The sequence below is a fragment of the Heteronotia binoei genome, chromosome 14 (assembly GCF_032191835.1).
Source record: "Heteronotia binoei isolate CCM8104 ecotype False Entrance Well chromosome 14, APGP_CSIRO_Hbin_v1, whole genome shotgun sequence".
In the NCBI taxonomy this organism is placed as follows: Eukaryota; Metazoa; Chordata; class Lepidosauria; order Squamata; family Gekkonidae; genus Heteronotia; species Heteronotia binoei.
This window is the reverse complement of record NC_083236.1, coordinates 46014329-46035322: the sequence shown is the minus strand read 5'-3', so window position 1 is coordinate 46035322 and position 20994 is coordinate 46014329. Positions and strand designations below refer to the sequence as shown.

General features: G+C 45.5%; 1 protein-coding gene across 1 annotated transcript in view; it reads left to right on the top strand.

Annotated features, from left to right (window-relative positions):
- Positions 1-622: 622 nt before the first annotated feature.
- CTCF (CCCTC-binding factor) overlaps positions 623-20994 on the top strand; it is a 31829-nt gene continuing 11457 nt past the window's right edge. The window contains exons 1-2 of the mRNA XM_060254433.1: positions 623-793; positions 19707-20496. Of these exons, the coding sequence (XP_060110416.1) occupies positions 19716-20496 (781 nt within the window). The 5' untranslated portion in view covers positions 623-793; positions 19707-19715. The remainder of the gene's footprint in view (positions 794-19706; positions 20497-20994) is intronic.

The window sequence follows — 20994 nt, the reverse complement described above, 5'->3', positions numbered from 1 at the left end:
TACAGTATAAATTAGTGTCCTCTGGGGTCATCCTTCCTGAGCTAAGACAAAAAAGTGTGAGCTGGAAGCTAAAAATCTGTGAGCTAGCTCACACTAACTCAGCTTAGAGGGAACATTGGTTGAGATATGTCCTGGATATCCATGTCCTGGATATTTGAGAGGGGGAAGCCTGGGGAGAGGACAGACCTCAGTGGGGTACAGAGTCCACCCTCCAAAGCATCTAGGAGAATGATCTGACCTCTAGTCTGGAGATGAGCTGTAATTCCAGGAGATCCCCAGGCTGGCATCCCTACCATAACAGCCTGAAAGTAACGTGACTTCTTACCACAGACGGCAACCACCTGAAGGGGGCGCCACGCAGCGAAGCTAACCGGTCTCGCCCACTCTTGAACAGCAGGGCCCTCTCTCGGGTGAAGGCCGCGCAGTCGCCGGCGAAGGCCGTGACGTCACACGCGCACCCATTTCGTTTCCTTCCTCCGGTCGCCATTTGAAGTTGGCGCCCAGCGGCTCCTCCCATGATGCCCCGCGCGGCCGCTTCTCCCCCTCTCTCTCTGTCCCTCCTCCCTTCGCTTCAGCTCCGGCGGTCCGCGGCTGCCGGGCTGGCGCAGGCGCACTGTCCCCGCCGTCCGCCATTTTGTGTCCGAGGCGACTGTGGCAGCGATTAAACCTCGAGCTGGTGCTGGGCGCTGGCGGCGGCCGCTAGCGGGGGGGCAGCGGCAGCAGGAGCTCCGCAGGGCCCGGACGGGGCGGGGCCCGGGGCAGCAGGGGCGGCCCGGAGGCGCCTCCGGGGCAGGTAAGCGGCGCGGGGGGTTTGCAGTCGCTTTCTCCGGCCTCTAGGTGTCACGATGGGGCTCGGGCTGGGACCCGCCGCGGCGCCGCCGCCGATGGGGAGCGGGGCTTTGTCTCCCTCTACCGTCCCCATCGCCCTCATGCCGGCCTGGTACTGCCGCCCATCGGCCTCACAGCGCAGCGCCGCTGACGGAAGGAACCGGGCCTGGACGCCAGGAACGCAGCCGGGCGCGGCGGCCGAGGGGGCTCAGACGAGGCCTTGGCCCCGCGCCCGCCCGCCCGCTCTCTCTCTCCCCGCCGCCGCCGCCGCCACAGCCGGGCCTGTCAGAGTCACCCGAGGCGCCTCGGCCGTTAAAAAAAAAACCAAATGAGTTCCCACTCCGGCCGCCATTATGGGCACCGCCAGCCTTCAACGCCCAAACCGCCCCCGTTTCAAAAGCGGGGAGGAGGGGGGGGAGGAAAGCAACACGCCCGATCCCGTCGGAGTCGGCGCCTTCTTGGCCGAGCCTGCCTCCCCCGCCTCGCTCGCCCTCCTCTCCAGGCCCGGCCCGAAGCGCCTCCCGCCTCCGCCCAACGGCCGCTTCCCGCCCGATTCCGCTCCCCAAAGCAGCCTGACCGTCCCCGGGCCTGCCTCGAGGTCCGCGCCTTTTGTCTCTTTCTCCCCCCTCGGGCCTCGTCCTCCTCCTCGGCGGCGTCCGGCCCCGCTGGCCCGTGCCTGGCTCGCCTGCTCCCGCCGGCCGCCGCCTCGCTGTGCGCGCTGCGGAGTGAGAGGCGCGGCGAGCGCCAGATCGGGGGACTCGAGCTCCCTCTTGCAAGGCAGGCTGAGCTGCAGCGCCATGCAGCGCGGGAGAGCGCCAGGCGGGGACGCCCGAGCTCGCCTGCCTCCTGCTTTGCAACCGGCTGGATGGAGCTTAGTTGGGGAGGATAGGAGTTCAGGCAACCAGATCCCCCCCAACCCCTTTCCCCTCTTGCCTTCGTTTTGGGTAAAGGTTCCCACCACCACCATCAGACGATTGGGGCAGCCGCACTGACACACTCTGCCCCGACTTTAGTCATTCATTTCACACACCCCCACCCCATTCCCCTTGATATGGACCTGCCCTTTTCTGCCCTTTCCAACGATGCGCTTCTGGAAGCCTGGAAATCGGGCAAGGGTTAAGGAGCGCCTTCAAAGACTAACGAAATGCATAAGCTTGTATGAGTCAGTTTGCTCGGGCAAACGCAGCCTGGAAAGGATTCGATTTTCTTTTGCTTAACTGCCCCTGTGTCACAACAGGCCAAGGCCAGGGGCTCCATGCTCTTGAGGGAGTGGGATCCCTTACTCTTTTCGTTCGAGGTGCTTTGATTGTATTGGTTTTGCTTTCTTGAGGTGTGATTAGGACTGGGGGTCCCTATATAAACTATGTGGACATTCACAGGTTCGTTGGGGGTTGGCTTTCTCCCCTCCCCCCTTCCTTTGCTTTTGAAGGTTCTAAATATGGTGCCTCTTTTTGATTCTGCCTGCCTACTTGACAGTTTTGAGACTGAGCTGCCTGAGAGGGCAGTGTACATGTAAACCACGCTAGCAGCTGCTGGAATGAAGCTAGTGGACTTGTAGGCACCCCATTTAGGAAGGCTAGGATGAGAAGAGGGTGAGTTGCCTAACGTCTGCTTAGACTGATTAGTCAATAACTAAGCTCTTCCATTCATAGATAACACCACACTGGTGAATTATCCTGTTCTGAAAGGAAGGAATTTCAGGGAAATGCCCTCCTCCATCTCTGTTCTCCCTTTCTGGTTTAAACTGTGACACCTGATTCCAAAGTTTCCTGTGGCCCCAGCATGGAGGTATGCAGCTACTGCAATCCCAATACTTTCCTGTTATGAGATAGAGTGTGACATAATGAAATGATTCACAGGGGAGGGGGGTTGTAAATAAAATTATGGAACCATGTAGCCTTGAGAGTTCAAGGGGGAGGGACCATGATTTAATGACAAAGGATATGGTTTGCAGGCAGAAGGCCTCTGTTCAACCACCCGCATCTCTAGTTAAAAGATTGCTGGTGTCAGATGGTAGAAATGGCCTTCTTCTGTTATACCCCACCCTTCTCTCTGAATCAGAGTCTCAGAGCGACTTACAATCTCAGAGCAGTTTACAAGAATGCTGCCCATGCTTAATATTAGGTAATTTCCTATTGCAGTTGCCCATTAAAAGTGTGGCAGCTTGACATAGCTGACAGTTCTACATGTTGCAGGTGCTTTCCTTTGCTGTTTTGCCATAATAGCCAAAATATTTATTTAATTCATTTATACACTGTCTTTTTCCCCAATGAGAACCCAAAGCAGCTTACATCATTGTCCTGTTGCCACTTTTATCCTCACAACAACCCTGTGGGATAGGTTAAATAGAGTGAGTGTGACTGACAGGAGGTTACTCAGCAAGCTTCCATTATAAGAGTAGGGATTTAAGCTGGGTTTTCCAGGTTCTAACCCACTATAGCCACTATACCACACTGTGTTGGGTAGAAACTAACTGGGGTTCTGTTTAATTATTCCTCAGTGCTTTTAATGTAGCATTCGTCTGGGTGGTCCTTGATGCTTGAGAATGTGGTCCAATCAACTTCTCCTATCTGCTTGTATTAAAATTAAACTTTTAAAGGTTAGTCTGTTTGCTTTGACTTTCCATGTATGATTCACCTGTAGATGGCCAACTGCTTTGTTACATTAAGGTGTTTTTTCATTTAAGTTTTGATTTTAAAGCCTTCGAAACCTTCCTGTTGTTGAAACAGGTTGGCAGCATGTGCTTCTTAAGTCTTGTCTACAACATATATATAGGCTAAGTGGTGAACTGTGCAACAGAGAAAATGGATTTAGACTGATGGTTTTGTTAGTTTTAGACAGTGAGCTCAAACCAGTTGAAATTACACCCATATAAACTGGTGAGACTTGAATGCATTATTGTGGACTATAATTCCATAGCTTTATTTTCAGTGTGTCATAGTAGAGACTAATTTGTTGCCCAGGTACTTTCATGCCCAGATTGTGTGGCAGGCCAGTTTCATGCATATTGCTTATAAGTAAGTTCCAGTCAGTGGGGCTTACTTCCTGTTAAGTGTGCACAGGATTGCAGCATGTTGTGAGTTGTTTAGACTTGCCCATGTTTATGCTGTACTTATTCCGAACAGTGCCACTGCCCTGCTGCTTCTTGTCTTTTTGAACTCCGCCTGTGTTTGGTTATGTAGTTTCAGAGCTTCCTGAATTCTCCTGCTTTGCTTATTAATTTTGGCACTTTCACCCCTGTTTTGGGTCAGAGACCGATTCAGTCACCTTTATTGCCAAATATCAGAATGCATCTGTTTATAAATTTGTACTCTTGCCATAGTTGTGTTGGATTCACTTGTTAATAGCACTGCTAAGGACTGAATGTACCCTTGCTGCTTCTGACAGAACTTTGTGTATTTTATGAAATACTCTCCATGGCTCAGCCAAAAGTAATATTTGAGAATCTGCTTTGTAAATATGGAAATTTGCTTTAAGATAAAAGTTTTGTCCCATTTAATGGCATTTTTTAAAAAAGTACCACTTGTAAGTATCTTTAATCAAAGGAAATTAACTTCTCCTTAGGGACGGGGAAGTGCATCTTCCCCAATGAACTGTTTAATATAATCATAGTTTTCCTGTGCCATATGATGCAGTACTGGATTCAGTGTGGTTGTGTTCAGATGAGTAGTATAAGGAAAGAATCCTAGTTCTCCAGGCCTAGCAGTAATAGCAGAAGATTAAGCATTGTGTGGAATCTGGTATAGCAAGACAGTTTTGTTTTTGTTTTTTTTGCATGTTGCCCGTTTTATTTTATAACCAGGCTTTGTGATTGGCTTCATGAATCAAGAAAAAAAACCTTGGCATTCTCAGGCATTACTTAAAGCAGAGTTCCTGGGTGCTGTTTTGCTCAAAGCCTTCACTGATAACCTCCAGGAACTAGACCATGCCCACAGGACACGTGCCCCTGTTGAGAGAATCCATATGGTATTATAGCAGGCACAGTGCAGGATATGGATGTTCCTTCTCAGCCTTGACATTGGCAAAACCTTGTAAAATAGATGAGACCAAGAGTGGTGATGTATGCAAATCACCACTATGCGCTCCTTGAAGTAAGGTGTAATACAAGCGTAACAGTTATTTTCGTTTCAGTTGCTGTACTGCTGCTTGATTACATTTTTTCAACATCTGCCCAAAAGTCTTCAGAATAAGATGTACAAGTTTAAGCACAGCATGACTTATTTTTTATGATCAGGGTGGGTAGCTGTGTTTGTCTGTAGGAGTAGAAAAGAGCAAGAGTCTAATAGCATCGTAAAGACTACCAAAGTTTGTGGCAGGATATAAGTTTTCATGACTCATGAAAGCTCATACCATGCCACAAATTTGGTTAGCCTTTAAGGTGCTATGTAAGTTATTGTTGGTGTATTATTGATAGTGGTTCTTTGTGAACATGCCCTGACCTCAAACATTGGAGTCTCTTGGGTTTGTGCAGAAAAGGAGAGTTTAGCCATAGAGCATAGGTGAACTGCCTGCGCTTTTGTCTTCCACATTTCCAAATTGCAGCATAATAGGGCTAGTTGGTGAATACCAGCATCTCATATTTAGTTCCTCTAGTGTAGTTTCTTTTTTTCTTTCTTTGAAGGCTGCTGAAGAAAAACTAGGTGTGGTTGTGAATTCACTTAATTGGGATATGGTGAATTTAGAGCCTAGGACAATTTCCCCTCCTTCCACTCTACAGATCCTGTCTTGCTGTGTTGGCTTCATGGATAGTGTTTGCAGATGAAGAAGTCTTATGTGAAATGATTCTGCTGGTCCATCCAGTCTTGTTGTACTGTCTTCTGTTAGCTGTTTCCCAAGTTCTTAAGAATAAATATACCTTGCCACTGGGCTTGGGCAGCTCCCAATTGCATTCAGGATATTCAGAATTTAAATGCTTGTTCTTAATTTCCAGATTTTGGGGGGTAGCTTTCTTGCAAGTAAAGGGTACCCCAGGCTGAGTCCAGAAATATTCTTTGTTTGCATTTACTGGGGAAAGGACTGAATATCTGAGGAGCTGCATGTGAGAGGCAAAGTTTGAAACATTCATATCTCTTCCTCCACCTCCTTTTAACCCAGAACATGGATTCATAATGGTTCTGATGTGGTTTTTGTGAGGGGTGGGGCACTTCATTTGCCTCTTGGCCCCAGTGAAGTCGGTCACCTTGATGTTTTGTTTATTCCACCCTGCAGGAAGTATTAGCATCAAAGAACCGCTCAGTAATGGCACCTGATGCCTCATACAGCCTCTGGCAGTTAAGGAACAAGAGACAAACACCAGCTTGCCTTCAGCCATCATTGACTCTGCTAATGTGAGATCTGTTTTTGAAAGAAGTAGCTTTGAGGAGGAATTCTGAGACTAGAGAAGGCAAAGCAGGCAGGAGCCACTGCTTGAAAGTGCTCCCATGGGCTTTGTGGGGTGAGAAGCACACTGTTCAAAACTTAAAATGTGTATTTAGGGGAGAGGCACTCTTGGATATCTGAGGTTGTTCTGAGTTATGACTCTTGGGGCACAATTTGCCTTGTCCCAAGTCTGAACAGCAACCTAGTGCTGATCCTAAATCAGGGCTTGGAAAATACTACAATGTTAAGAAACCAACAGGTAGCCCCATGATGCAGAGTGGTAAAGCCACAGTACTACAGTCTCTGCGTACGACCTGAGTTTGATCCCAGCAGAAGCTGGGTTCAGGTAGCCAGCTCAAGGTTCACTCAGCTTTCCATCCTTCCTAGGTCAGTAAAATGAGTACCCAGCTTGCTGGGGGTGAGGTGGCAAACCACCCCTTTAAAAAGTCTGCAGTGAAAACGTCGTGATGCGACGTCACCCCAGAGTTGGAAACAACTGGTGCTTGCACCTTTACTAAGAAACCAACATATTTTTTCCTAATGTACTTTAAAATAACTGAGAGTGTTTACACATACAATTTCTCTCTTTGATGATGGTTACACCAAGGATACTTTCAGATATCTTGTTGAACCAAGATAAAGGTGAATAAACCAGGTTTTAAGTTAGTGTTAAACCACAATTCCATAATTTTGCTCCTTTGGGGACAGGTATGCACGCAAGTTCAGGCAAGATAGTTTTATGCACATTTTGTTTAATGGTGTTAAATTGGATATCTGAATGCCGTGAGTCATTGCTCCGGCATGTTTACACGAGAGTTTCATAGATTCAGGCAGATAGCCATGTTGGTCTGAAGCAGCAGAACAAAGTTCAACTGCTGGACTCAAACTATTTTGATGAGAGTTTCATGTAAGTTTGGGATTCTAGACAATTGACTGCTTGTTCCTATTATTAGAATATTCCATTAAGAAGGAAACACCCTTGTGGAAATAGCAGCCTACTTTTTTTTTATTGAATCATGACATCATCTAATAGACATAGCAGGAGTGAAGGCCAGGTGCTCTCCAGCATGCAATAACCCTGAACACACATAGCACACAAGGTCAGGTGCACACACTCTTCACTGAAGATCAGGAACACTTTTCTCTGTACATTGTTTCTGTTTTCTCTCCTTGCAGTTAAGCCAAATGACCTAGTTTTTCCCTGCTCAGTAGAACTACACATCACCTCTACTTTTCACTGAAGACAGTTCACACATTCAGCATCAAGTGAGATAGGACAAATGTGAATTGGACCAAAACTGTCAGAAACCATACTAAGTTACTAAGTAACAAAAGAGTAGAAAATGTCAGTAGAGCATCCTGGAAAGAATTGATGTAGCCGGCTAGGCATGATATCTGGTTGCTTATTTGAGGCCACTTCCTTTATAGTTGCCTTTCATTAAAAGATGGGTGTGTCTCTTTCAAAAGTCAAACTCTAAGAAGTTCTGTTCGCTTATTGGGCTGGAGTAGGGGGAGACTGTCTTCCAGATTTTTCCGCAAATATCTCCAGAGCAAATTATTTTCTTGGAACTGTTGTAGTGGTTTGGCAGAAGTCTTCAGGCACGAGCATTTAAAATTAGTGTTGCTAAGAAGTCCAAAATAGCCTCATATCAGTACCTCTGAAGAGCTCTATTGGAACAAATCAAGATCCTGGTTCAGAATTCTGTTGTCAGCAATCACCAGCCAGATCCTAATTTAAAGTGTGGCTTGGAGGCAACCATTCTCCCCCATTTTTATCCCCACATGCAGAGACATACTCCCTCTGAACATGAACGTTCCCTTTAGCTGCATGACTGGTTCACTTCAGTTAGTGTTAAAATGTTGCTCAGAAAGGGTTTTGCTCAAACAAACTGCCTTAAACATTTTCTTGACAGATCATCCTTGGCTTGTTAGGTGTAGCTGTTCTGGAAAAAGGTAGCAGAGAACAATTTGGGAAAATATCTGCCACTAGCTCTTAAAATGTTTCTCTTTGCACTGCTGATTGTTTCCAAATTATATCTGGGAATTTAGCTCAATCTGTAGGCACAGTTTGTGCTGAATGCCTCAATCTCTGAGAAAGGCAAGCACTAATATTTCTAAGATGACTGTGGCCTGCCTTAGACGGTTTTCTATAGATAATGGCCTTGATTATTTAAATGCTTTCTCTGACATCCCCTTAGCTTTTGTATTTGTTAGTATAGCTTTGCTACTACTTGCTGCTGTGTGTGGTTGTGTTTGGAGCTACCAATGTATGGTGGAGCCAAGTCATGATTTTGTATTGTGACGCTTAAGGGTTAATTGCATAATGTACCTGATGTCTCATCAGATCTGAACTGAAGGATAACATACAGGCTCTTCCATTGAACTTGACTATTCAGGCATAGAAAAGTAAGCAGAACTGACTTGGCTGCCAGTACTGGCATACCTGTCTTCTCCTGCCAGATGCAGGTTGGATGAAATTTGGATGCCAACTGTGTTGTAGCTGACATCTAGGTCTAAGAAGAATTATTCTTTAGATACCATGACGATGTATTCCAAACTATGGCACTTTGTATTGGCTTGTATAGACTTTTGTGGGGAAGTTAGCCTATGTTTTGCCAAGTGTCCAGGAAGACCCCTTCGCCTCTTAATGATACATAGATCCAGAACCCTGTTAGAACTGTCCTTAAGGAGCAAAGTCATTGCTTTTTATATGGCTGTAGTTTGACCCAGTTAAAGAAATAGAATCATAGAATCATGAGTTGGAAGGGACCTCCAGAGTCATCTAGTCCAAACCCCTGCACAATGCAGGAAACTCACAAATACCGCCTCCTAAATTCACAGGATCCTTATTGCTGTCAGATAGCCATCTAGCCTCAGTTTAAAAACCTCCAAGGAAGGAGAGCCCACCACCTCCTGAGGAAGCCTATTCCACTGAGGAATCACTCTAATGGTCAGGAAGTTCTCCCTCTGAGGCAGAGGACATCTTGTGGGTGATTTCCCATCCTTCTTGTAGGGAGGCAGGATAATTTATTTATTTATTTAAAACTTCCTGCTTCCTGTGGGAGTCACCCTTGAGTCAGTTCATTTCCTGCCTCAGTAGGGAGAGCACCTCAGAAAATAGTCCCTGCAGTGCTATTCTTTTTTCTTTTCTTTTAATCATCAATTTATCCTGTTTCCTTTCACCATCTATCCTTCTCTTTCTGTGAAAGAAGAGCAACACAAGGACAGAGAGAGAGGAAAGAGAAAAATCTCTTCAGGGTCAGTGCCCTTAAGGGTGGCCATTTAACAGCTCACCGGCAAGGCTTGCCAGTCCTGGGAGTGAGCTAGCTAGGACGCGATTAAAGATCGTGGAAGGATGCAGGGCAGTCGGGACGAATTCCTATCTGATAAAGATAGGGAGCCCTTAGAGACGCCTGCCTACAGTGGAGCCAACAAGACCCAGCTGCGGCTTGTTTCTGTCTCCCCATCGATGCCGTAGTATCGTGGCTCCAGTACAAAGCATGCCAAAACTTCCTGTGCTTCCGACGACATGGCCATGAGCAGTGCAGCGAGAGGCCTCTCACATCAGCCACCAGAACACTCCAGGGGCAGGGGGGGGGGGAAATGGCGGCAAGTACTACGTTTAACGCGGATGTAAAGGCCCGGTTGTCTTCCCCCCCTTTGCATGACATGGCCGGCACAACCGCTTACTCGCGAGTAGAGCCGTAGAGGTTTTTCATGGCTGGGAGTCGAGGGGCTTAATCCCAGTCCTGCTACCAAGTGATTTTTTTCGAGGTTCTGAAGGGACAGCTTAGAGAGGAACTGGTGAGCCTCCAGAAGCCTAGGGGCAAGAGGCCACGTAGATCTCCAGCCTTCTCCCCATCTCCCCCCCTCCTTTCCCCGTAACAGACCTAAAGGAAAGAACCCTAGGTCCTGGCCGACCAAGGCTGCCCAGAAACAAGTGTCAGTAGATGAAAGACAAGGGGATCAGTCTCCTGATGGGACAGACCACCCAGACAATCCAGATGATAGGGAGGAGGGAGAGTTCTCTACAGACAATGAGGACTCTCACATCAGCCACCGGAACCTGCAAAACGACTTTTTAATATGGAAGATTATCAATATTTACTTTCAAAGTCCTTAGCAGCCTTAGACCTAGATGTTGACTCCGATATTGAGGAAGATGCAGAAGTAAAACATAAGATAGCCCACAAGGAAGGCAACAGGGAGTTCTTCCCAAGGCACAATGCCACTGAAAAAGCCTCTCCTTTTCCAGCTTATTTTGAGAGACAAATGAGAGCTGAATGGAAGAAACCTTTCACTAACCAGCAGTACCCAGGTTTCATCAAGAAACTATACCATCTGTACTCCTTCACTAAGGAATTCTTGCAGGTTCCAGTGGCAGTTTTACAAAGTTATGGGTTGGTCTCAGAAGACGGTCATGGGACTTTAAAGGATGCCTTAAATAAGAAAGCTGAATTTGCTTTACGCAAGGCTCCTGAAGCATCCTCTATGTCTCTCAAAGCTTCAGCAATAAGTTCTATGGTCGCCAGGGCATCTATCGTTTGGCTAAGAAAATTACTAAAGATGCTACCAGAGGAGAATTCCAGAGTCATTGATGGAGCAAATAGATTACTAAAAGCGGTTTCTTTTCTCACAGATACCACCCTAGACTCATTGGTTTTTGCTTCCCGAGCAATCACATCCACTGCTGGAGCAAGACACTGGCTCAGAGTTTGGTTTGCGGACACCAGGTCCAAGAACATAGTAATGTCATATCCTTTCCAAGGGGGGCACCTTTTCGGCGAACGTCAAGATAAGATCCTGGTAGAAATGAGGGATAAAAAGGCTATGCCACGCTTCATTAGGCGTCAAGACGGTCGGCAAAATTTTTCTCTTCCTTTCATACCCAACACACCCTTCAAAAGTTTCGACAGGACTCAAAGAGAAACTCATGGTCCTTGTCCAAGCAACCCTTCTGTAGACCCACCTTCCACAATAGGTTCAACAAACAAGGCAAACTACCAGACAGAACCGACTGAGATCCAAAATCCAAGCAATGACTACCAGAGTCTCCCTGTTGGTGTCCGTCTGCTTCACTTTGCACAGGTCTGGCAGGACTCACAAATAGACAATTGGTGCAAGGAGGTGGTAGCAGGCGGTTACAAAACCAAATTCCTCAGTTTCCCATCACATCACTTCATTCGTTCTCCAGAGCACCGAAACACTTAAAAGAGGATTCGAACTCTTCAGGCCATTCAACACCTGCTTTCGATACAAGCAATAAAAAGGGTACCAACAGAAGAACAACAATCTGGAGTCTATTCCATATTTTTTACAGTACCCAAACGATCAGGGGACTGGAGGGTGATCCTGGACTTAAAAGTTTGTCAACCAATTCATCGCAACCAAGCATTTCCGAATGGAGATGCTACGATCCATTGCAGAGTCCCTGAAACCCAAGGAACTGCTAACTTCTATCGACTTGACAGAAGCCTATCTGCACATTCCAGTTTTTCCTGGCCACTGAAAATTCCTCAGATTCTGTTACAGCGGGGAACACTACCAGTTCAGAGCCCTTCCTTTTGGTCTGGCATCTGCCCCCCCGAGTCTTTACCAAAGTACTGATCAATCCAATAACTATTCTATGAGAGCAAAGGATGCACGTGCATCCATATCTAGACGATAGCCTGATATGCTCACCATCCATGATGAAAGCCCATCTGATCACCAACAAGACCATCCAGTGCCTGGAGGAATTTGGCTTTGTCATCAACAGACAGAAAAGCTCTCTATGCCCATCTGGAACATCTAGGGGTCGTCATCAACACGGAGACGTCACGGCTGTTCCTAACCTGAAAAAAGGTTCAGAAGATCAAAGAATCGACAATGGTGGTCATCCAAAGCAAATAGTCTTCCCTGATGTCATTGGCTTCTCTCCAAGGTCTGATGATTGTGTCTATAGACTTAGTCCAATGGGGGAGATTCCACGCAAGACAGCTTCAGAGCTTTCTCCAGCCATTTCAGCACCAGATTTCCAGAAAAGCAGATCGGACTTTCAGAGTACCTCTACAGGTGAAGATGAGCTTAACATGGTGGACAAAGAACTTGCTACAGGGAAAATGTTTTTGGGTCCAAGAATGGCATCAAATCTTCATGGATGCCAGTCTGTCAGGCTGGGAGACGATGTACCAATAGATGCCAGTATAGGGAACATGGTCCAGTCAGGAAACAAGGCTTCCAATAAACAATTTGGAGCTAAGAGCGATCTGACTGGCACTGATTCATTTTGCTCCTCTTCTTCGACACAAGCACATCTTGATTTGCACAGACAACATTGCAGCGAAGGCATATATCAACAAGCAGGGGAGATCCAGGTCCAGGATGCTCCACAGGAAAGCTTGCAGCCTCTTCGCGTGGGCTCAGTCACACGTCAAGTTCTTCAAGGCGAAACATGTACAGGGGTTCTCAATACCCAAGCAGATTGGCTAAGCAGACAATAGCTAAGACAAGGGGAGTGGGCACTCAAACAGAGCTCATTTCAGGAAATAGTGTCACTTTTGGGGGAACCGAAAGTGGGCCTACTTGCATCTCTGTTGAATCACAAACTCCCTCGCTTTTACACACGCTACTATCACCAGTTAGCAGAGGAAACAGACACGCTGACAGCTCCCTGGCCAAAGGAACTGCTGTATGCATTCCCTCTTCCGAGACTTCTTTGGCGAATACAACAACTCAGGGCAGAGGTTATTGTAGTGGCCCCATATTGGCCACGGAGACCCTGGTTAGCAGATCTGCAGGAACTGGCAGTCTCAAAACCAGTGACGCTACAGGTGACAGAAGGTTTGCTTCACCAGGGGCCAATTGCACACCCCAGTCCAGAGTGGTTTTGCTTGACCACCTGGAGGTTGAAAGGCAAGGTTTGACAAAACTGGGTTATTCAGATCAGGTTACCAGAACTATCTTGGCAGCCAGGAAAGTTTCAACACAGAGAATTTACAATTATAAATGGAAGGTATTCGTCAGATGGTACTGTAGAAAGCAAATGGGCCCACTTTGCCTAACAGTTAACTCTGTTCTGAACTTCCTACAGGATGGGCTGGATTCGGGGCTAAAAGCAGCTACTTTACAGCGCCAAGTCACAGCGTTATCGTCGGTCATACCAAAGGTTCAAAAAACATCAATTTCAAAACATCCTCATATTCTCCATTTCCTGAGGGGTGCTTCTCTATCTCAACCCCCTCAGGTATACAGATTCCCTGCTTGGACTCTCAACACAGTGACCTAACAAGGGCCCCCTTCGAGCCAAGAGAAGATTTCTTTATCTTACCTTCGGATGAAAGTGTTGTTTTTGGTGGCTGTCACTTCTGCCAGAAGAGTTTCAGAGTTAGGCGCTCTGTCTGTTAGTCCAAATTTTTGTGTCATCCGTAAGGACAAGGTCATTCTTCGTACTGTTCCATCCTTTCAGCCCAAGGTAGACTCATCCTTCCACAGATCCCAGGAGATTTACTTACCTTCCTTCTGCCCTCTTCCGGTTCACCCAGTTCAACCATCAAATCATCACTAATTTTTCATGTGGGTACGAACAGTGGTTCTGAAGAACATTGATTATGTCCTTGTAGTGGGCATCCTCTTAGGATAGACTTTCCCTCAGTGAGAGAGAGCATGCCTCAAAATTGCTTCCAAATTATCACCTTTGCGGGGGGGGGGTGTAATAAAAATGTTTAGTCAAAATCTGTTTGATTATTCAACAGAACATCACATTCCCTTAATTTAAGTTGGTCATGGGCTGGCTAGCAAATATTCAGTAAAACATGTGATGCATTCAAGATTAAGCTTTTAATAACTGCAAGTAGTAAATGTTAATAGCTACATGTAACAGATTATAATTGGGGGCAATGGCAATCTTAAGGTTAGAAAATTCCAGATGTCTACACCTAAGAAAGTTTTTGTCCAAATCCAAGTCAAAGGGTTAAACAAAAACATAAAAAGCTGAAACAATCCCCTGCTGAAGAGAGGCACAAAGGGGGTAGGGAACCAGGAATTTGCAAGATGAATAATAACTAAGATATTCTCGCTATGGATAAGGGGGAAAGTGAGTAAATGTAGCTTTGTGCTTTCAAGTGAAAACGTGTTTTTTCTTTGGCCCCAAGTCACCCATGTATAAAAGCCAAGTACCCTCATCTTTTCTTGGAACCACAGGCTGTAAAAATGATCCACTGAAAATGCCTTGTGCTTAACTGATGCATACAGGAAATACGCTTGCTGAAGAACAATATATTTTGTTTTGTCCAATTCCATCTGTGGATATAATGCATGCGACAGGACAGTGGGTGGATCAAAGGGTGTATTGGAAGAGTATCCGGCTAACCAAGCATTTTGCCCCCTTGGGATTTCTGGGCCTTGTTTCCTCTCCTCCTGCATCAGCCATATTAGTGATAAATCAGTGAATAAAAACCTCTTCCCACACATGCAGATATGCTAGCTGACCCGGCCAGATATGAAATGATTTATTGTGGGGGAAGATTTATGCAAGAGGTAGAATTCCTGGCTCACATTAGTAGATGTATCACTCCTACTGCTGACAAGCAAAAAAATAGCCACCCACATTGCTGCCCGTGTGATCCTTATATGGGAAAAGCATCGCATTAAGGACACACATTGAAATGTCTTTGCTCCTAGTTGATACAGGGATGATCAGCTTGTCTTTTGTGGCACAAGCCTGGTTTACACATACAGGAGAATGAAGTAGTAGAATGAACTCCAGGTCCAAATGCTCCTTCACAGATTTTTTTTTTTGACCCCACTTCATGCAAGTAGAAAATTGGCACAGAAGAAAAGAATTACCCACTTGTTTTCTTGGCTGCCTTTTTATTTCCAGGAAGTTCTTGGCGGGGAGGGCGGGGTATAAATAAAAATTTATTATTATTATTATTCTTTAAACATGAGGAATGATTTCAGTATGTGATCCTCTGCCTGTAATCTGCTGTGGTCCAGTTCATTCTGCCACCTCATCATTTTACCTCTTCATTCCCACCATGTTCCTTTGCTACCTTGTTACCTTTTCTTCTTTTCTATCTATGTCTTGGAGACTATACTGGTAGAGGAACTGTGCACATGTCACTGTTAAAATGATGAGAGCATCCTGAGTTTGATCATTCATACACCAAATGCAGATGTCAGTTCCTCCTTTTTACCAGTTCTACAGTTGTGGAGTTAAGGTCTCCTGGTTAGTTGTTGGAACAAGCCTGAGAACTTTCAGGAGTCTTGTAAAACCATTTGACTGGTGAGATTAAACTGCTAGCCAGTCCAGCCCACTTGTTGCAGGAACTTTGCTGGAGCTAAGCAGAACTGGGTCTAGTCCAGGGGTGACCAAACTGCAGCTCGGGAGCCACATGTGGCTCTTTCACACATTGTATGGCTATCAAAGCCCCCATCAGCCAGTTTGGAGAAAGCATTTGTCTTTTCAAATCATTTCACCAAGCAAGCCAGTGGCTTGGAGAATGCATTTTTAAAGTTGCTTTCTTTCTACCCCTCCCCATCTATTTCCCTCCCTCATCTCTCTCAAATATCTGATGTTCATGTCTTGCAGCTCTTAAACATCTAACATTTATTCTGTTTGGCTCTTAACATTAAGCAAATTTGGCTACCCCTGGTCTAGTCAGTGCCTAAATGCAAGACCTCATGGGATCTCTGGACATGTTGTCTTGAGTGGAAGAAGCAGTAATTTTTAAAGTTTTGTGCAAAGCATTGTATACTGCAGTGTTAAAATTCTTAGGACTAGGCATTATGTTCTCTAAAAAATAAATTAGTTAACTGACTGGTCAAATATAGCCAGGTATTTCAAAGCCATTAACTTCAGTAGAACAACAAAACTTGTCTTCATGAAATGGCTAATCTACCATTTTGATATTTATGCTGATAGTTCATGTCTTTTAAGTGCCATCAAATCACTTCTGACTTAATGGTGATTCTGTGAATTAATGGCCTCTAAAACATCCTATCATTATTGGCCTTGCTTAGTCTTACATACATGCATGGCTTCCTTTACAAAAGCAAATTTGTTCACTGAAATTGTGACATAGTGAAATTGTATTTCTAAAGAAGTTGTAGTGAATTATTATAACATGGGTAGTAATACTTTAATATTCAGCCTCATGGCGCAGAGTGGTAAAGCTGCAGTACTGCAGTCAAAGCTCTCTGCTCACAACCTGAGTTCGATCCCTTGAGTAGCTGCCTCAAGGTTGACTCAGCCTTCCATCCTTCTGATGTTGGTAAAATGAGTACCCAGCTTGGGGGGGGGGGGGGGATGTAGATGACTAGGGAAGGAAATGGCAAACCACCCCAAAAAAAGTCTGCCGTGAAAATATTGTGATGCGACATCACCCCAGAGTCAGAAACGGCTGGTGCTTGCACAGGGGACTACCTTTACTTCAATACTTTAACATGGATTGCACTAGACAGTTGCCTTGTTACCGGTGACTGCTTATATTCCATTTTTTTTTCTTTATTTATGTGCAGTTAAGAAGTGGGCTATAGAAGCAGCATTGCTATACATTGTTAGACTTGCCCTTGACATGGCCTGGTGTCCAGTTGCAACCAGTTTTGACTTTGCCAACATAATGATGTTTTTTTTTAAAGAGAAGCTGCCACTCTAAACAATAGAGTTCCTGGACCTAGAGTCACTGGGCCTTTGACAATATGGGGCCCAGTCAGTTGACAACATTTGACCAGTTAATTAATTAGTATGCCTATCTTATAAATGATCTTGAGTCATTAGATTTTGAAAAGCGTACATAGCGAATGTTGCAGCGAGTCATGTTTCTTCTGTTTTGCACAAGTGAACATTTTTCAAGAGTAGTTAAACATGAGGCTTGCAGTGGAGAATCAAATGAGGTATTCCTTACACCTTGCCTGCTTATATCCACACAAATGCCATGCTTCTGTTATTTCCGAAGAGAACAGGATCTCTGTGCCTAACCATTGCCTGGGCTAATGCCTTATGTGCAAATATGAGCAAACCTACTCTAATTTACCTGTGCCTCTGCATCTTGAAGTCGTGGGGTGAGGTGAGGTGATGTGCCCAAAGTATAAAAGAAGAAAAAGGGAAATTAGTTTTATACTCCAGCCTTCACTACCCGAAGGAGTCTCGGGACGGCTAACAATCACCTTCCCCAGTCACCCTGTGAGATAGGTGGAGCTGAGAGAACTGTGATTGACTCAAGGTCGTCCAGCTTGCTGCATGTGGAGCAGTAGGGAATCAAACCTGGTTCTCTAGATTAGAGTCCACTGCTCTTAACCATTACACCAGAAGTAAACTGCAGGAAAACAAAGCCTATTTGGTACCAGCCATCAGATGCTGGTCCATAATAAAAGTATTTGCACATTTCCAAGCGCCTTACTCTTATAGTGAATTTAGCTGTAAGATTATGTTGTTTACAACATCTAGTAATAAGTAACCAACATCTAATAATAAGTAGAGGGGTTTCCTCATAGCATCTTCATTTGCATTTTGCTTTTTTAAAAACAACTTTTGTGTGTATGAGCTTCAAACTTGAACATACATGAAGTGGCCTTATATGGAGTCGGATTCTTGACTTCTCTTATTCAGTGCTGTTTAGCAGCTCAGAGTAGAGAAGGGTCCTTCCCAATACCTGTCTTAGATCCTTAAATTGAAGATGCCAAGGGCTAAACTTGAGAGACGTGTACACACACACCCCAGCATGCATCATGGTCAGTGAGCCACAGTTTGTCTTCTAATGCTGGGATGTACTTGGCATGGTGGTGGCTTAGAACAGACTTGTTAAAGACTGCTTCTTGACCACCTGTGTTGAGTAAAATAAATCTTCAAGCAACAGGGCACACTTAAGCTTTTTGTTTCAAATGGCAGTCACAAATCATGCCAATAAAGGCTGACTTGACTTAAATCATTCTCTTTTTGTGCTGCTTGTGTACCAGAGAGGACTAATATGGGTTGTGGCTTTTGTGGACTTGCTTGCGAGACTGCCGTAGAAAATTAAAATACCCTTCCCTCATGCGGATAAGTTCCAGTGTGCACATGCCAGTTCAGATAGTTTTATTTTGTTTTTATCTGTTTGAATTTTGTTACCTACTTTGAGCTTCTGGGAGACAAGCTACGTTTATACGTGCAATTAACCCAAATTACTAATCTTGGGCCTTTTAATGCGCTCTGAGGTCTGTTTTGCCCTTTTCTATTAATAATGAGCTGACACTTGTGTGGCATTTTTGCTTTTAGTCCTCCTGCCTCTAATCTTTTCAACTTCCTCCTTTTGATTCTTGTGAAAGACCTGTTGGCCAGTTCTGAACTGTGTGTTGCCTGTACTTGTGGCCTGTATTGCTTTTTCTGAAACAACTGGCGGCAATAGAAGACACTGCCCAGGCTCCATCACAGTTGCCTTGCGCTGAGGGCAGAGTTCTTTTTGCCTCTGCAGTGGGGTAGTCCAGTTGTGTTCTTTGCATGTTTTCAGATTTTTTACCAGGGATGTTGAAAGGCAAATAAAAGGGAGGTCTTTGGAGTCCTGCAGGGAGGCGCTGCTCTGAAGCAACAGTGTGTTGTGCTAGTGCCCCCTGGTGGCTGATTTGAGTGATTGCAAGAAAATACCCAGCACACCCTGTGGGTTCTTTTTTTTTTTTTTTAATTGTACTCTTAACCCTTTCCAGACTCATAACCAGTCTTTAACCTCAGTTTGCAGCGTGGAACCCACTTTTAGATGTTTTGTTGTATGTCTTTCTTCCTACCCCCCTTAACACCAACTCTCTCCTCCTGCTGTTGCTGTTTCCCTTTTCTTAAATTAAATAAAATGGTCCTGCTGCCAGTGGTTACAGTCCATCAGTTGAAGATTTTGCCCACTTGTGGAGAGGAATGAGAGTTTATGAAATAGTCTACCCGTCATTAGCAACATTCCTCTGGAATGAATAGACGCAAGGGCAAATGGTTGCTAAGTTGCATGCAGTTCATGTAGAGCAGTTGAGAATCTAATAGACCTTGGGTTGCATAAGCACTGAGTGTAAACCTTAGAACATCCCCCTCCACACACACACAAATTCTAAGCATCATATAGGAATCCTCTTTCAGACAAGCAGATGCGTGAAATGCTCCCTGAAGGCAAAGAGTAAAACATTGAGCTAGTGTCCAAACCTAAGCCCTTGTAGAAGCTTTCTGTGGTGTTTATAATGTGAAAAGGCCAGAAGAATATGCTACCTTTACTAGAAATAAGCATCAAGCATGCCTGTCCCCCGAGATTTCCTCACAAGCCGGTGTTTGTGCCCCAAGTCTTGCCTCGAGATTGAATTGCAGTTCATTCTCTTTTACATTATGAGCCCAGATCAGCATTGGGTCAGAAACTGAAGCCATGGTCTTGTTTTAAAGTTCAGGACTGTCTTTCAGCAAGTACAGCATGTCATATTTGTCTAATCAAATTGCCTAAGGTGTGAGAATCTGTCCCATCAGTTCTTGTATGCTGTCAAGACAGCTGTCTTCAACTTGAGCTTTCTTTGTCGTTCTTTTTTTTTTCCATCAGGAAGGTGACATGGAAGGAGAAGCAATCGAAGCTATTGGCGAGGAGTCTGAAACATTTATCAAAAGCAAAGAAAGGAAGACGTATCAAAGGCGCCGGGAAGGTGGGCAGGAAGAGGATGCTTGCCCAATGCCGCCCAACCAGGCAGATGGGACTGAAGTGGTGCAGGATGTCACTGCTGGCGTCCAGATGGTCATGATGGAACAACTAGATCCAACGCTGCTTCAGATGAAAACTGAAGTCATGGAGGGCGCTGTGCAACAGGACGCCGAGGCCACTGTGGATGACACCCAAATAATAACTCTTCAGGTTGTCAACATGGAAGAGCAACCTATAAATCTTGGAGAGCTACAGCTTGTCCAGGTGCCTGTCCCGGTGTCTGTACCGGTTGCAACCACTTCCGTGGAAGAACTTCAGGGGGCTTATGAAAATGAGGTCTCCAAAGGAGGCCTGCAGGAGGGGGAGCCCATGATCTGCCACACCCTCCCTTTGCCAGAAGGCTTCCAGGTGGTCAAAGTGGGCGCAAACGGTGAGGTGGAGACGCTGGAACAAGGTGAACTTCAGCCACAGGAAGATCCTAACTGGCAAAAGGACCCGGACTATCAGCCCCCAGCCAAAAAGACTAAGAAAACCAAAAAGAGCAAACTTCGCTACACTGAGGAGGGGAAAGATGTGGACGTCTCTGTATATGATTTTGAAGAGGAGCAGCAAGAGGGCTTGCTCTCGGAGGTCAATGCAGAGAAGGTGGTGGGCAACATGAAGCCCCCCAAGCCAACAAAAATCAAAAAGAAAGGTAAGTGATGCATTTGCAACTGGGGTTGACCGTGGTGCACACTAAGAAGTATTAATGGATCTAGAAGCAAGAACCTCAATAGTATAACACCGAGGTACAATTTGAAAGGGCATTCTGTTATTGCTTGATGCCATAGTTGGGGGCTACAGGGGGTCATAGAGCAGATTCTTCTCCCCTCCTCTCTTCTCAGATGCTGCCATACATGGAGAGTAAGATAAAGGGGTGACTTGTGGGTTCCTGTGGCTTTAACTTGGGTTGCCAGCGTGGAGTTTGGAAGAAATTTTCCTCCAGCTTGTTCTGGCTGGCTGTTCTGGTTGGGAGCTGTCTTCTGCTGTGAACATAACATGGTTTGGTTAACTTGCTTGGTCCACTTCTACTGTGGACCACTTCTACAGAAGTTGCACTTGGCTCAGTTGGATGTGGCACACCATGTCCTCTTCATTTAAACATTTTGAAGTTTGAGGGAGGCATGAAGACAGCTGTGTCTTGGAGTAGGGG